Below are 17,897 nucleotides of genomic sequence, written 5' to 3'. Positions count from 1 at the left end.
AGCGTCAGTATGGTTTGAAGGGAGGCTGATTTGTACCGCAGAGAAAAAGAATTAGTAGAGAGAGAGCTAAAGCTGGCTTAAGAGGAGATCGAGATGCTTCGACGGGCCGCGGCGAGGGCAAACGGGGTTGGAGAGGAGCAAGGACGTCGCGACCGATCATTCAATGATCGCGTGCAAAATAATTTTGAAAACGTTGGTAACGAATTGTCTGCGACCGTGCCCGTGCTTCTTAACTTGACGAAGGTCGAGCATCGCTCGCATGTTGACGCGTCAATTTGGAGTATACCGGGTGACAATTATGTGCGAAGGACGGCGGATCTTCCGAGAATCAATATCACATCTGTGGCGAGCTGGTCGATTCGTTTGAGGGCGACTCGAGAAAATATGAGATTTGGAAAGAACAAATCAAATTAGTAAGAGACACGTATAATCTAGGTGACAGTGTTACGAAAATACTAATAAGCATGAAATTGAAAGGAAAGGCCAGAAATTGGTTTCACTCCAAGTCGGAGCATATTCAGCTGTCTTCAGAGAAACTGTTACAACGGCTAAGACAAATGTTTCAGTTACACCCGAGCTGAATAACGATGCGAAAAACATTTGAGGAACGGAAATGGAGCAGGCTGGAGTCCTTCCATGACTACGTTCATGAAAAAACCATCCTCGGAAATAAAGTGCCCATACCAAGCGAAGAGATCTTAAATTATATCATAGAGAAAATTCCTGACGCGCGATTGCGAGACGTGGCGCGTATGCAGTCGTTTTCTAGTGTCGATGCCCTGCTGCGAGCCTTCGATAGGATTTCGATGGAAAATTCAGAAAATCGGGCCGTAGGATGGCGAGCGGAAGGACGGAGTGACGGAGGCTGGCGCGGGGACGGTAGCTGGCGCGGAGACGGTGGACGAGGGAATGCGTGGTCGTCGAGGCGTTGTTTCAAGTGTGGTCGCCAGGATCACGTTATAAGTGACTGCCCGATGGGGCACGAAGGTATCAGGTGTATCAAATGTGGTGAAAAAGGGCACATCGCTGCAAGATGCAACGGAGAAGCTCGGACAGATAAGAAAAGCTGCGCCGTCTCGCGCTCCGTGTCGCGAGGATGTATGAAAAATGTTACGATTAACAGGATGGAGGTGAATGCATTGCTAGTCACGGGAAGCGATTAGAGTCTTCTAAGCGAAAAATATTATTTAATGCTTGGTCCCCCTCCCCCGATTACTCGGGAATCGGTAAATTTTCGTGGAATGGGAGCCTGTAATGAGACAATGAGCTCGCTCGAAATTGAAATAAAAATAGATAATCATTTTGTAACGGGATGCCCGCGTGCATCCCGTTCTGGTGACCACCGACCGGCTGCCGCGACCGACCACCCGCCGGGCAGAACGAAGGGCGCGGTGCGCCCACCCTTTTTTTTTGGCACAAAGAAAACGCGACTTAGCCGGACCCCGCTGGAGGAACGCCTCGCCGGCTAAGTCCGCACTCGGGCGAACAACGAAGATCCGCGAACGTGCGCGAATCCGCGGATCGGTTTCCGGCCCAAACCGCGCCAGACCGTGGCGCTCGGGAAGACCCCCACCGAGCAGGTGTTACCCAGGAAATACCGGGAAAAAAAAATATAAAACGGGGCCATCCCGCGACCGGGAGTCAGTTCTCTTTACGATCCGATCTAGCGCGACAGCACGACCCGTTTCTCCAATCCGCTGCCGCGCCTTCCGATCCTCGAGACCAGCCGCAACCGAGCACGGGGTGGACCTCGGGTCCGTCTCCGCTGAGCGTTCTCAGCCGCCGCTTCCTTCTGACACCGAGCACCGATCGTCCGAACCGCCTACGGGGTGAAGAGTGCTTCGCCTCTACCAAGCGTTCTTGGTGGCGGAGACTCGGCGTTCCGTGCCGGCGTCACTCCGGGCCGCCGGGTATCCCGACGGCTCGCATCCTCTCGCACGGGCACGGTCCATCGGGGTGAGGAGTTCTTCGCCTCGGCCGAGAGTTCTCGGCGGCCGGCCACCGCGTGCACGACTTCCACCTTATACCGCGCGCGAATTAACGGGCTGCCCGCATTTTGCGACGTATGACAGCCCGCGGTACCGATAACGAGAAATAACGCGCGAGAAAACGACAGCCGGAAAAACGACGTTGCGCGACCGCCGAAAATAAACACCGCGCGTTACCGCGAAGATACGCGCGTTTCCGACGAAAAGCCGAGCGATCGCGCCGACGTTATAAATAGCTCGAAGCTCGTAAGATAAACACCTGTCGTTGTAATCACCAAGGTGATTGTGATTGTAAATACAAATAAAACCGCTAATACTCGAAACGGTGCGTATCTATTTTGTCGCCCCGGCCGGATCCCGTTCACGCATCGATCCGCCGCTGTCCGGCGGATCGCCAGGCCGAAAGTCCGGCCCGATCGGATAACTCAGGGGGCGGTTTCAATTTTTACAAGATTTGCGTACACGTGATTCCCGATGATTTGGCGATGCATGAACTGCTGATAGGTACAAACTTTTTAGACGAAGTCGAGTTGACGGTAAAAGACGGCAAAGCGCACGTTGCTCCCTGTAATGTATCTACTTATTATCTCAGCAATGCATCAATACAACCATGAGTCGTGCAACAGGGACTACCCCGCATCGACTGTTTTTTGGAGTGGATTCGCGTCTAAGAGATGATCCAGAGATAAGAGAATTATTCGAACAGGAGATAACGCGCAATTTTGACGAGGAAAGGAACGAATTGCGAAAGCGAGCGCACGAAAATATAACTAAGATACAAAAGGAAAATAAAACGAGACACGACCGTAAGAGAAAACAGCCCAGAAGATATCGCGTAGGAGATATAGTTGCTATTATACGCACGCAGAAGGGACCGGGGCTGAAATTCTCTCATCCGTTCCTGGGGCCTTACGAAATAACCCGTGCTCTCAGGAGTGACCGCTTATGGTACGCAAAATAGGGAAACATGAGGGACTAACCCAGACTTCAACATCAGCGGACCATATGAAGCCCTGGCTGGATTATGACAGCGATTACGACACGGAACTCGATTCTGAGGAAAACGCGCAAAATTATAGCGAGACATAGTTAAGAATTTTTTTTTAATATAATTGAGAATTTTTGTATATGATTAGACATTCGGGGCGAATGTAAGCGCAGAATGGCCGAGTTATAGGAGAATTAATATATATATATATTGACACGCGAGACCCACTTGATCACGGCCTGATCGAGTTAATACACTAGGCTCGGCGCCGCGGAAGCGTTTCGCGAGCGAGCGGGCTAGTTCGCACGGCGCTATTGACGAGGCAGTTACTCGAAATTTAGCTTATATAGATTATTATTATTAAAACGGTTGTGCGAATAAGTGACTAATTATTATCAAATCCTACAATAATTAATCGTAAAAGCACTAATGAAAATCAAGAAAATAATGATATTATTTTTTAAGATAATAAAGTTACGCAAGAAAATAATACTGATGAACAAACGGATAATCAAGAGGATAGAAATGCTATAGTAGATAATGGTGTCGATGTAGAAGCTCCAGTGGAGCCAGAAGTCCGTAGATCGCAACGCGTGTCAGTTAAACCACACCGATTCTCTCCGTGTGAATATATCTAATGTATTAATTTGTAATAGCAAAAAGTTAGGAGGGAGGTGTTGTGAGAAAGTTAAATATTATAGATACGGCACTGATAGAGCGCACGCGCGATACGTAATAGCGAGAGCTTAGAACAAGAGATCGCAGATCTTATGTGTAGCGCGCCACGTAAGCAGATTGATAAACTCGAGGCCGGGGTGAGCATATTATATGTATATATGGCATGATAAATAAAAAAAGTCACGCAAAAAATAATAACGGGTTAGAAAATAATATATTTCACAAAGTTTTTTGTGATATTTTAACCTGCTTCTGGGTTGATTGTGACAATTTGTTTTGTCACTTTTACACGTATAAATCGACGCTTAAACTGAGTATAATAATATATAATTAATAATAAATAATAAATATGTAGGCGTTAATATGTCATTTTATTATCGAGACAAAGAGAAAACGTGTATAGCGCTTGTAAATAGAATTGTTTTGACATCATCGGCCGTATCTGTTATGATATGAGTCAGCTGTGAGCAAGACTCGTGAAAGTTTAAAAGGATCGACAAGACAACTCGTAAACGTTAAGTATAAAACATAAAGTAATTATAATACCATTGGCTCTTGTCAAAGAGGTAGAGAATTTATGAAACCAATACTTCTTCGCTATTATATTACGAACTCAATTGATGAATCATAAGCTAACAGCTGCAAAATATGTAACAAAGATATTGTTACGTCCGGAGGCCTCCACGATATATATTTCTTTTTTTTTTCTCTCTCTCTCTTCTCGATTACTTTTCTTTTCTTTCATTTAACTTAAAATTTACTTTGCTATACCGGTGTACAGTTGTCGCTGCCTAATTACCCAGCACCGGTGATTGTCGCGCGGTCGATACATCGTAATATATCAATTAATGTACCGATCCGACCGCCCGACACATCACCCGGCGTTCACGCTCACGTTCATACTCTCGATCATGCTCGCGTACACGTGAACATCACGTACATAAGTCATCGCCTAATTGTAATTTTACAATTAACGAGAGCGGCGATAATTTGGGCACCATACAACAAAGCCAGGCATAAAAAGATTTAAAGAAAACCTAAGAACATCTATTAAATATTTAAATTTAATAACCAACAAATGAAAGGGAAAATAAGGCCGTACGCCTTTTTAAATAAACAAAATATCAATGAGATGGAAAGCCGTGCGTCCGGATATTCTAAAGAAACAATTGCGTGAACTAAAAACCCGAGCATAACGTAAATTTAACAATCAAATAAGAAAATTAAGTTTGAATATACCCGCAATGCGGAAGTAAACCCAGATATGAAAAAACAAGATTCTTATTTGACGGTTAAATAAAATAATTAGCCGCGAGCGATCCACACCAGCGAAATCACGATCATATAAAAGGGACGAGAAAAATATCAAAGTTGCAAAATTGAATATTTAAACTATTAAAAATCAAAATCTTTGACAAAGGAATTTCGCGGGGCAAAGGGAGAATCCTTACTCCCCTCGCCCTCGGAGCCTAACATCTAATCGTATATAAGCCGCGAATTTTCGGATTCAATATTGTATTATCGTCTCAGCGATCACCGACGGCGAAGAGCACCAGGAAGCGCGAAAACCAAGGCTGTACAGAAGAAATAAAAGCCAGCAAAAGTACAACGCTCTCATCATTTGGATTCAAACCATTAAGGGCTCAAGCGCGCTTCTCCAAAGCGATCGCACCTCACTATCCCTTCCTTCACTCAGAGCCACGGCGCGCTGCCCCGAGTAGCGATCGTCGCCTCGCCTCCTTCACTCCGAGCCACGGCGCGCTGCCTCGAGTAGCGATCGCCGCCTCACTTCCTTCACCCTGAGCCACGGCGCGCTGCCTCGAGTAGCGATCGCCGCCTCGCCTCCTTCACCCCGAGCCACGGCGCGCTGCCTCGAGTAGCGACCGCCGCCTCGCTTCCTTTACTCCGAGTTTCAACGCGCTGCCCCAAGCAGCGATTATCGCCTCTAAATAAACCTATCGATCCTTGGTTGCGCGCTGGGCCACTTAAAAGTAGCGTAGCAACAAAACTTAACAATCTTTTAATTTTTAGATGAATAATAAACCAATATCGAGATACAACGTCCAATGAACTCCCTATCAACTAAAGACCCCTGCTCCGCCTCTCTTTAAACCGACAGTAAGCACTAGGAAAAAGGGAAATCTCTGGGCATGGGTATACAAATTACCTATCGAAACACAGGCGAAAATAAGAAGACAAATTAACGACGTGATAAATAATTAAATTAAAATCTCATTTATAAAAGAAAGCATTCAATTCATTTCCGCATTTCATTATAGACAACCAAGAAGAGACATAGGGGCCGGAGATCTTGCCGTGCGGGGCGACGGGAAAAAGCGCGACAGCTCTTACATAATTTCAAGACACCAGAGGTGTTTAATCCGGCCGTCTTCCCGATAGGGCCCACGCTGGCTCCCGCAGGATATAAAACACCGCTACAAAATACAAGTATCGCGCCGCCAGCGGTCTCTCCTCTGCGACCCCTCCCCGCACAACTATCGAAGATTCTTCCTCCGCGACCCTCCGCACCATCATTACCGCGAATAACGCAAATAGAAGAGTTCAAACCACGCGTTCGCATAGTCAAACTCGCGCCAGTTCAGCCTATTCCCCAGGCTCCCAAAACCGGAACGCCAGTAGGCACCGTTGTACAAAGGAGCAGCCGGCAAATAAACGAAAAATGGAATTGGCTTATGAAAATTTAAAATAAATAATTAAAATTAACTCACTCACACATATTTTTCTTAAACCTCTCTCTCATTATTTATTAATTCCTGAATACAAAAGAAAAACAATTTCGGGCGTAACAATATTTTGTTCTGACATCGAGATAAACAGCCCGTTGTCTGATTAATGTACTATTCAGTTTGTCCTGTTCCACGGTGCAAGAAATAGTGGCAAAGCAGCAAAACAACGCAAGGTAGGCTTTCTGATTCGGCGAATTCCGTCGCATTCCCTCGCGTAGGGTGAGAGGACTTGCATAGTCCACGCCGCAGTGGAAAAAGGGACGGGACACGGAGACTCGCGCGGAAGAAAGAGCGCCCATTATAGTTTCAGAGAATACCGGTTTGGCCTTGAAACAAGTAATGCAACGACCTAAGATTTTGCGGGTAACCGATTTCAACCGTAACGGCCAAAATCTTTGTCGGACGAAAGCCATGGTGGCTTGTAGGCCAGAATGCAAATTTTGGATGTGTTCCAGCTCTATGATAAATTTAGTGAGCGTATGACTATGAGGTAATACAATTTGATGCCGAGCATGGTATGCCAATTCCGAATTTTCAAGTCTACCACCGACCCTGATTAAATTATCGCTTCCTAAAAAAGGAGTCAGGCCCTTTAATTGACTAGATTTGTCGACAGAATCACCCTTATTCAATGAATCTAACTTCGAAGGAAAACATTCGCCTTGGACAATTCTACATAATATATTTAACGCTCTTATGATTTCTGCAACAGATACTTGAACGTCGGGAGGTTTAAGCTCCTTTGGCTTAAGCGCTCTTAAACAATACGCTAATATGCGACAAATCTTATTGAGCCTTGAAACTCTATTGAGCAAATCATTTATAATAGTGAAATCCTGGACCGAGGATAGCATCGAAATTCCCCGTTGTTCTGGAACGTCGCTTCCCGCAACCTTAATTTCTTCAATAGGTCACTCGCTTTCTGACAATTGTAAGTACTCTGAACCATGCTATCAAAGATTTGAATCCTACAATTCACTTGGGAAAGCGCCCCTTGAAATAATGTCTGCAGGATTGTTTGCGGATGTTTCGTGATGCCAACTCGAGCTCTCAGTAAGACGCTGTATTTTCCCTATCCTATTCGCAACGAAAATTGTCCATCGTCTCGAAGAAGAAGCGATCCAGTAGAGAACTATGCTAGAGTCTGACCATAGAAAAACGCGATAGTTAAATGAGTCGAGAGATTTCTTAACTCCGTTTATCAATTGAGAGAGAACCAATACGCCCGACAATTCCAGACGTGGCAGAGATGTTGCTTTAAGTGGTGCAACCCTTGATTTGGAGCACAAAAAATGGGATTCAAATTCTTTTGTTGAGATAGAAACGCGAACATAAATGCATGCCCCGAAGGCACGTTGACTTGCGTCGCAGAATCGGTGAATTTGTATCTGCTTGTCGCTGGTGCAAGGTTTAACTCAGCGAGGAATACGAAATTGATTTAAATTGTTTAACTCTTTAGTGAAATGAGTCCACTCGGTGTTGACATTTTGAGGTACTGACTCGTCCCAATCTATTTTGTAATTCCATAATGCTTGTATCATTAGTTTGGCTACAACAAGAATAGGCCCGAGAAGGCCCAGCGGGTCAAACAACTTAGATGTTTTCGAAACAATTAAACGCTTAGTAATGCTAGAAGACGAAGTGGAGTACGTACAAGGGAACTGAAAGATATCACCTTTGGTGTTCCAAGCCAATCCGAGAATTCGAGCGTCTTCCGGTTTATTGAAAGTAAGCGGCTCTTCAGTGGTGGAAGCAATGTCGGTTAATGAGCCTTTGCAATTTGATCGCCACTTGTCTAATTCGAAACAACCTGATCTTAAAAGTTGGCTAACTTGATCGCGAATTAAAATAATATCTCCTGGAGTATTTCCTCCCGCAAGTAGATCATCGACGTAAAAACTATGTTTAAGATGACGCAATCCCACTGGAAATATTTTCTTGCATGTGTCTGCAAGATCCAAAAGACATCTTGTAACCAAATATGAAGCAGAGGCTGTGCCATATGTCATGGTGGTTAACTCAAATTCCTGCACTTCAGAGTTCGGACTTTCTCGCCATAAGATTCTCTGGAATCAAGATTGAGAGGGGTGAATTAACACCTGTCTGTACATTTTAACGATGTCTCCAGTAAATTCATACTGATACATTCGAAAGCGCAAAAGAATAGAAACGAGTCCTTCCTGAACGACTGAGCTCACTAGCAGGGTATCGTTAAGTGAGACTCCGGTGTCAGTAAGCGACGAGGCGTCAAAAACAACCCTAATCTTAGAGGTTTTATTTCCTTCTTTAAAAACGGCATGATGAGGTAAATAATAGTTTTGAGTGAAATTAGAAGAACTCTTGTTGATTAATCTCATGTGACCTAATAAAAGGTATTCCCTTAAAAAATTACTATATTGGGTTTTCAAAGAAGGATCGCGAAGGAAACGTCTTTCCAAACCGAACAAACGTTTTAACGCTATTTCTTTGGATCAACCTAACTTGGTGATTATATCTTCCCTGAATGGAAATTGTACCACGTAACGTCCGGAGGTATTTCTAGACGTGGTATTCTGAAAATGTCGTTCACACTCCCTCTCTTGTTTGGTATAGTGAGAAAAGTTGTCAGCTATATCTTCTAATCGCCAAAATTTTTCGAGCTGTTTATTTAACTCATTGTTGCTTATTAACGCGTAAAGAGAATGAAAATGCTGTAAACCACGTTCTGAATCTACAAGACTGCCCAAAAGGATCCACCCCAAGCGAGTTTTTTGAAGGGTAGGATGCGCTGCGTTTGCCTTTATTTGACCTACGCAAATGAGGTCCCAGAAAATTTCTGCTCCCAACAAAATGTCAACTTTGGCAGAAACATTAAAATTGGGATCCGCCAACTTGATGTTAGGCGGAATTTGAAAGTTGGCACGTTTCAGAGTAAGATTCGGAAGATTATTTGTTATTTCCTTTGCTACAATGCAATTAACTGTTGTCACAAATAAATTTACTCTTGATAGCAGTTTAATTTTAACCGCTTCGCTGGAACGCGTTATTTTACCTCCTATCCCGAAAATTGATACATTCACGGAATGTGGCAACAGGTTTAATGAATTTAAGTATTCACTAGCAATGAAATTTGGTTGAGAACCAGAGTCTAAAAGCACTCGTCCTGGTATCAACGTCCCCCCTTTGGATTCAACTAGTAGAACAGCCGTGGAGAGAAGCACTCCCCTGCTCATGTTAATATTTGCTGAGTGTGAGCTCATGATATCCGACGTATCGGAAGACCGTTGAGGAGGAGTCGCGTCTGGAGTTGGCAAATTTGTCTTATTTATACTTGGAACAACGTGTAAAATAGTATTGTGTTTATGAGTGCATAATCGGCAGTTGCCAGAAGGGCATTTTGACGCCACGTGAGCAGTAGAGCGCAAACAATTCAGGCATACCTTGACCGATCTAGCCTTGTTTATTCTCTCAGATATAGGCAAACTGATAAATTGCTTGCACTGGTACAAGAAATGATCACCAGCACATAGGTGGCACTTGGCCTTAGAAACTGCACCACACGAAGACTTGAACTTGGAATTGGTATGCGACCGCGTATTCGTATATTTTATTAACGCATCGGGATGCTTCTGAGTAGCTTCTAATACCTGGCATTGATGACTCAGAAAGATTAAAAACTCTTTAAGTGTCGGAAAGCTATCGGTAGCTTGCGATTTTCGCCAATCGCGAATGATAGTTGCGTCTAATTTAGAAGTTAACAAATAAATTAAATGATCGTCCCAAGAATCTGTTGGTCGTTTCAAAGCTTTCAAAGCTTGGATGTGACGCGAGGCACCATCTGAAATGCGCTTTAAGTCTAGGGAACTCTCCTTGTTCATGGAGGGCATTTCGAACATTGCCTTAATATGATTACGTACTATCGCTTGTATCAAATCGCTCTTTCAACAGATTCCAGGCGACCAAATAATTATCATCGAATATTTCTAATAAATTAATTACTCTATGTGCTTCTTTGCAAGTAGAAGCTCGCAAATATTGTAACTTGCTAATGTCCGCGAGAGATTCATTATCATGTATCATGGATCTGAATGCGTCGTGAAACGGTATCTATTCATCATATTTTCCACTGAATTTTGGTAAATCTAATTTCGGAAGACGCACGCTCTGCGAACCCGCTTGTAAACTAGACGCAACTAACACCATGTGAGGCGCGGGAACAAATCTATTGGAAGTTGTCGGAGGCCTGGTCAAGTGGCGCATTTTTGCAAATAAATTGAAGAACGCGGCTTCAAACTCTGTTCTATCGTTAGCCTCTGATTCGTCAATTATCTTCAGGGCTGTTTGGTAATTGTCGTATTCAATCTAATGGCAATCTAATTTAATTTTACGCTCCTCCAGTTCCGCTAACACTAAATCGTTTAAAGACGTAATACTCTTGACAAATGTTTTGATACGCGTACACGCGGCCTTGACCATGCCGCGGCGCTTCCTCAATGGCGCGGGATCACTTTCCGACAACATTTCGATAACCGAACGCGAGTAAATTAAAATTACACACGAGCGAATCAAATCACACGGAAAATAACGTAAAATATCGACCGCGAATAATTGGAGACCCTGTATTGTGTAGCTTTTCTGTACCTTAATGAAGCGTGGATTATTTGTAACACGGATTGACGACGGCAGTTCGATGAGTAGATGACATCACAGGAGTCGTGGTGATCGCCCGTCGACAGGAACGGCGATGAGTCTTCCTTCTCGGCGATATAGAAAGTTGATTGCTGGTCTTCCGTGTAGAAGCTCCGAGGCGGCGGGAAACAGCGCCTGTGATGGCGGGAAACAGCGCCCAAGATGGCTGGAACGGCGCCCGTGGAAGGCGGGAAACAGCGCCCAAGATGGCGGGAAACAGCACCAAGATGGCTGGAAACAGCGCCCGCGACGGCGGGAAATAGCGGCCAAGATGGCGGGAACAGCGCCCGTGGATGGCGGGAACAGCGTCCAAGATGGCGGGAACAGCGTCCAAGATGGCGGGAACAGCGCCCGCGACGGCGAGAAATAGCGGCCAAGATGGCGGGAACAGCGCCCGAAATGGCTCCCTCGTGAGAGCAGAATCAGCACGCACGTTCTGGACCTTGGTGGTCGTAGTGATGCGTCGACAGTAAGGCTTCTGACCTGGCCGTTGCGAGCGGCTAGACAGCAATGTTCATCAGTCTTGTCTTAACACGAACTTGCCGGTTGTCTCACTAGGGCGATTGCACAGGAACAAATATGTTTTTTTGTTTTTGTTTTTTTCTGTTTTTTTTTTTTGAGTGGGGGGGAAAATGCATTACGCACACCAGTGGGCCGGTCCTAACTGGCCGTGCCGGACTCACCGCTATTGACATACCGGCTAAAAACCCCACCACGTGCAGGACATTCACAGGGACATAACATAGATATAGACGAACACCAAAAACAAACATTTAGTTATACTGCCCAAATCTAAGAGTCCCATTACATGGTTTGTAAAACTTCTATCCGGAGAATAAGCAATAAAGGGGGAATTATTCCACCCTGTGAATTAACCAGGATCTTGTCAGAGTATAGGATATACAGCTACGGCAAATTTTAAAATACCATCAATAATTGAGATATACAATAAAATTAAAAGAAAATTAAACAAATAAATAAATAAATATTAACTGATCCAGGTTTTGGAGATTATAAAGAGCTCCAGAAACTTAATCATCATGTTAGGGGTAAGGTAAAGAGAGAACTACGGTGGCTTAAGGCCTTTTTCTTTAATGACATTCGATCAAAATTTTTCGAAGACCCCCCAACTCTTTTTATCTTCGATAATCTTGCCAATGATGTGGGAGAGATTGGACCCCGCGCCAAAAGTTTCAATTAAGAATATCCTTTGATCATTTCATGCACTACAATATAAAAGCGTGTGTTCAACTGAATCGGTAAGGTCGGTATTACAATACCTGCAGTTTAATGACTCTATTTTCTGAATTCTATAGAGGAATGGAGAAAATTCCCCATGAGCTGTCAAGAATTGAGTAATATAATAACTTAACTTCCCATGTTGTCTATCTAACCAGTTATAGAAATGGGGGAGGACAGCCTTAAGAGTCCATATTGCAACATTTTTGGACTGACTAATGAAATCTAACCAACGACTCCTGAGATGATCCTGTTCTTCATTCTTAATTATTTTAGTCGCAAGGGTCAACTGTTACAAAATTTCTTTTGAACTTTCCTTAAACTTTGCACGATAGAGTTCTGCATTCTCTTAAAACACTGGATACGTCTGGATTTGGATTGGTCCACCCTGGCAAGGGACCAACCAAGGCGGACTTTTCCCAAATTAGCAATTCTATTAATAAACACTAGAGGCCCGCAAATCCAAGCCATATTCATGCCATTGCGCATTAAATTAATGTCACTAACTTGAAAGTCCGAAATCCTGGCATCTACAGCAGTGGCAATCGTGCCAGCTATCTCCTCCTTGGTGACTGACTCATCAAAGTTATAAATTCTGGCTTCACCAAGAGCAATCGGCCGGGTTATATGTGCATTATCACTGAGCACTTTCTCCAATTTCTTTTTCAATTTATCCGCCTGCTCAAAGGAACTGGTGCCAGGAAGCTCAATCATTAAGGCTCCATTAAGAGCTCTTTTAAGCCTAGTGTTATTACCGCCGTACTCGGTAAGTTGGATCTTCTCTTTTGCAATTTTAATGATTTGCGCATATGACATATTTGTTTTTTTAGAATTCAACTTTATAGAGACTACCGTCTTTTTGGGAGCTCTTTTAATTTTTTTTTTTATTTTGTTGACGAGGAACATTATTTGTATTCCGAGCAACACGTGAATAGCTTCTGGGTAAGTTAAATTCTTCTTCCACATCTGAAAAGGAGACTCCTCTTCTTTGCCCTCCCATTTTAATTGTAGAACGGATAGGTGGGAAGTTTTCTTCATAGTCTGGTTAACTCTGCTTATGCTCACTAGTAACACTTTTTCCAGACTCAGATGTTGGTGTGCCGAGGTATCTAGAGCTAATTCTGGATTTCAATGAATATAACCGTTCGATCTCTTCATCAATATCGACGGTATCAGCGACGACATCATTGAGTTTTATCTTCGAAATCTCCGGAGTAATAAATTTTCCTGTCTCGATACTAACAATTTTTGGCTTGTTCCCTTGAAGTAAATTTAAATTTTTAGGCTTTTGAGCAATATAATCAGTTTTAATATTGGAGGGATCAGGCTGTTGTACATTATTAGATTTACTAGACAAGGTTTTAATTTACGCCTTAAGATTGGCGTTTTTTTGTATAATATACTCCATTTGTTTACTTAGTGTAGTTACTTGGGTAATTATGCATAAAATGCAAAAATGCATAAAATTTAAAAAACTTATATTTATTTATGTATATAACACTTTTTTTTACCTTTATTTAATCATTTATACCCCGTCAATATAGTTCAAATAACTGCTATATTTTTCAAACTTTCTTAGTGAATATTTTTTTAACGGGGAAGGGTCGACCTCTGAAAAGTGGTCAAGGTCACTCAGGGAGGTGACCTTGACAACATATCTCAAAATCATTAAAATCGAAAAGGACTACCCTTTTATGCATAATTACCGTTACTTGTTCCGTGAGTTTGTTAATATTGTTTTTGGATTCATTTAAATTAAGTTTTAGTTCTTTGTTTTCCTGACGGAGGTAAGCCGGATCACCAATGTCTGAGGCTTTTGATACTAGCGCTTTAATGACTGTTTTAACTTTTTTTAGGTTTGTCTTTATGTCGCCGGATGTTCTGCCTTGAAGATTCTTTGACTTAGCCCGGGTAAAATCAACTTCATTTATTCAGGCAATGGCCCGTTTGCCAATAATGTAAGTACTCAGATTTCGATTATCTATTATTTCCTCAATAAGAGAATAACTCTTACCTTTATTAGTATTTTTAGATTTAGTTCTAACTATTTTTTCTCTCCTAGGCTCGTCGAATGAGTCCTCGCTCAACAAGATTGCCCCGGATCTACGTTCTGTTTTATCATCTGATTGTTCTATCGTCCAGGATCTATGTGGAACCTTTTTGAAAACTTTAACTTCTTTTTTAACAGAAGAATCGTCATCGACAATGGTTCTTTTACGAGGCTTCCGCTGCGGCATTGGCGTTATCTGGTAAATATTTTTGTCTTTACCATCAATAGGATTTATAATTTCAGTATTAACTTCAATCCTCTTAACTTGTTAGCGATTCCGGTCGCGAGCGGAAAACCGACCGCGAAGAGCGCGAACGCCGGTTCCGAACAGATAATGCTCGTTATGCAATCCGTAACTCACGAGCGTCGACGCGGAAAAGGTTAGACGAGCACGAGAGGAACAAAAAAAAGAATGCGAACTCGTTTCTTAACAAACAGAGTCTATTTCTTAAAATCTTAGAAACTACGAAAACACAGCTCAGATGAGTCACGAGACGCGGGAATTCGAAAGCGGAAATCTTCTTAACTCTCTGCGCTCGGTGACCAACGCGAACCAACGGAAATCTTCTGACGGCTCCCAGTATGAACCGTTACCGGAGCGGAAATCTTGCGCGCGGAAATACACGGTTACGCGTCACCAGAGAGTCCGGCGCAGTTGACCAATCTCGTGAGCCCACGTAGAATAGAAACGAAATAAAAAAAGGATAATATTTGAAAGATGAATAACGATACGCGCACACGGCTGTAGAGTACCGTCGGCGTTTTACAATTGAAAGGCGAGTGCTCTGTGTGATCTATAGACGAAGACTGAGCCACCCGTTCGGAGGAATCGACGCGGTACGTGCGTCGGAAGCTCGATCCGATCGATAGAGCACATAGAGCCCAACCGACCCTGTCGACAAAAACAAATAATCATCCGTCGACGGAAAGCCGGCGAAAACAGCAGGGACCGGCTGGTCGCTAACGTAAATTTCAAACATGCCGCCCGCCTTGAAACGCAGTTTCAAAATGACTTCAATGACCGGGCTAAAATTTAATGATGACCTGATAATAAACATTGCAATTAGTAATAGAATAATCATCGCATGATTGATACAAAACACTTTTTACAATTATTTACAATATGAACGTTCGGAGTTAATTACCGCTTGCTATCGAGCTCACAAACAACAAAGCGGCGCGAGGATATTAATAAGACAATACGGAAATAATAGAAAAGGAAAAAATAACAATAAAAAAAATAATAACTAATAGAATCAATCGGCAAAGCGCTCAGGTAACTCAAAGTTTCATGTAAGTTTGACCCTAGCTCTCAAGACGAGGTAGAATTGCTTTCTACCGGCAAAATGCAAATTTTGACGATCGGCCGTACATAAGTAGTCGTCGCGGTCTTAACAGTCACGACACGAATTAGACCGTCGGTTCCCGGGTGCAGCTTAACGACGCGGCCCAGCTCCCACTTGCAAGGAGGGAGGTTGGAATTGCGGAGTAAAACTAACTGGCCCAAATTAATCGGTGGAGAAGGTTTGCGCCACTTGGCGCGTTGTTGGAGCGTGTTTATATAATCACTTGCCCACAAATGCCAGAATCGCTCGGAAATGTGTTGAACGATCTGCCACCGAGTTAAGCGGTTCTCCGAGATGGTAAGCACCGATGGTTCAGGGGGGGTGGTGACAGCGGACCCAATTAAAAAATGTCCCGAAATCAGATAGTTATAATCTTCGTAACTATCCGACAGAGAAGCGATCGGCCGCGAATTTAAGCAAGCCTCAATACGGCAGAGCACGGTGGTGAACTCCTCGACGGTTAGGGTGCGATCCCTGATCACCCGGCGCACTCAAAGTAGCTCCCGGAAGAAACGTTGGGGCACTTTGATTGAGGCTGCAAAAGCCGGAAGGGTCTCTAGATTGATCGGTAGATCTCGATCGGAGGACTCGGTGTACTCTCCGGCGTCCGAGGACGGCGGTTCGAGATCCGAGGGTTCCTCGGACTCGAAGTCTTCCTTGGAGGGTGCCAGCCACGATGTACAAAGCGTGCAGCATCCCTCGCATCATCACTCGCATTTTCATCACGCGCATCATCACGAGGCGCACCACATGTTCACCCACGGCTTGGGCCCGGCTTTGGCCGCTCTGAGAAAGAAGCGCAAGAAGTTTTCCGCCTCGAAATCGTCCACGCCCGCGATGACCAGCAGCACCAACACGAACCCGGCAGATTCGAGCACGACGTCATCGGTTGCCACTGTCCTTGCGGCCAGAATCTCCTCGAAAAAGCAGCTGCAACGTGCCAGTGGCGTTCCGACCCGCGGTCCCGAATTAACGGCACAGTCATCGCTAACGTCATCGCGGCGACACGAAGTGACGCAAAGCCAGCAGCCCAGCCTCAACGTCGCCGAGATCAACGAGCGTATGAACGTGCAGCAAAATGTTATCGTTCCATTGACACCGTTGACAACCGAAGAGAGCATGGTGGCGAGCGGCTCGACGTCGATTACGGCAAAGCGAAACGGATCGGCGACGCAACTGAAACGTCTTCCCGGCATCGAGCCGATTTCCGGCCACGACGTGTTCTCCGGTTGGCTCTGAGGAAACGGATGTGTCGCTGACGGGCGGCGGCCGACCAGCTGACACAGGAAGCATCAGTCGGTACTCAGCTTCGAGCTTCGTTTATAACGGCCATGAGGCTAGAACGACGTCGGCGACGATCGTGCATGCATGCACGCACGCATACGGCACGGTCGTCTTGACGTCGGCAGACGCACAATGAGGCCTTTCTCGCGATGCGACGCGACGCGCCATGCCGATTAAACGTAAGAGCGACGTCGATCGGGAAATCACTACTATTACTACTACTGCCAGAATGGAAGTGGCACGTGTGAGTCGGTGGCAAATAGTCTAGTCAGCACTAGTCAGTCTGATCTCGCAGCAGAAAAGTGAAAAAAAGAAAAAAAAAAAAAAGAAATAGAAAAAAAGCGACTAATATTATATTATTAAATTAATTGTCGAGAGAGACGCTACGAGTTATGTTACCTCAAACAAAGGTCGAATCTTCAGAGAGCTGGTCTACTGAAGAATAAAGTTCACAGCCTCCTAGCTCCTCCCAAGCGATCGTTACTTTGACGATTTATTTCTTCCATGTACTTGTATTATTTTAGTCACGAGATAATCGATAATGAATCATTGCCAACGGACGATTTCTATTATTTTTTATTCTACGGTAGTTTAGAACAGCCACAAACGCACAGACGTTGAGAGAATCAATTATAATAATAAAGTATATATGATAATTCTTTCGTAAAACGTGCACGATAGTTTACGCGAAAGAGAGACGGCTGGATCCTTAAAATTTCGCTGTCTCGCAAAAATTCTTATGTAGAATTAATCGCGCCGTCAACTGCGAGCACCGCGACTGCTGACCAAGTCGTATTTTAACGATCCAGCACGCGTCTCTCGGCCTATATTTGGACTTTCGGACGACTATAATCTTTTGTTATGTCGAGTTAAAAAAAATCGGCAAAAGACGCCGAATCAATTCTCGCG

The 17,897-nt window shown here is 44.1% G+C and overlaps 1 protein-coding gene across 1 annotated transcript; it reads right to left on the bottom strand.

The window, feature by feature from the left end:
- Nucleotides 1-7,816: 7,816 nt before the first annotated feature.
- LOC139112670 (uncharacterized) lies at nucleotides 7,817-10,276 on the bottom strand. Its single transcript, XM_070673745.1, has 4 exons — nucleotides 9,433-10,276; nucleotides 8,878-9,345; nucleotides 8,600-8,763; nucleotides 7,817-8,467 (listed from the first exon to the last, which is right to left on the bottom strand). Exons 1-4 carry the CDS (start codon nucleotides 10,274-10,276, stop codon nucleotides 7,817-7,819), a joined length of 2,127 nt encoding a protein of 708 aa, XP_070529846.1.
- Nucleotides 10,277-17,897: the final 7,621 nt, after the last annotated feature.

Source organism: Cardiocondyla obscurior, unplaced genomic scaffold (assembly GCF_019399895.1).
Source record: "Cardiocondyla obscurior isolate alpha-2009 unplaced genomic scaffold, Cobs3.1 scaffold20_0_355366, whole genome shotgun sequence".
NCBI lineage: Eukaryota > Metazoa > Arthropoda > Insecta > Hymenoptera > Formicidae > Cardiocondyla > Cardiocondyla obscurior.
This window is presented reverse-complemented; position numbering and strand designations above follow the sequence as displayed.

What these genes read in the sequence shown, in the direction of transcription:
- LOC139112670 (XM_070673745.1), bottom strand. Translation starts at nt 10,276, where the DNA reads ATGTTCGAAATGCCCTCCATGAACAAGGAGAGTTCCCTAGACTTAAAG. An exon ending in ATCAATTTTCGGGATAGGAG is followed by an intron (nt 9,346 to 9,432) that starts GTAAAATAACGC and finishes ATTGCATTGTAG; the next exon opens with CAAAGGAAATAACAAATAAT. An exon ending in CACTTAACGATACCCTGCTA is followed by an intron (nt 8,468 to 8,599) that starts GTGAGCTCAGTC and finishes TCTTGATTCCAG; the next exon opens with AGAATCTTATGGCGAGAAAG.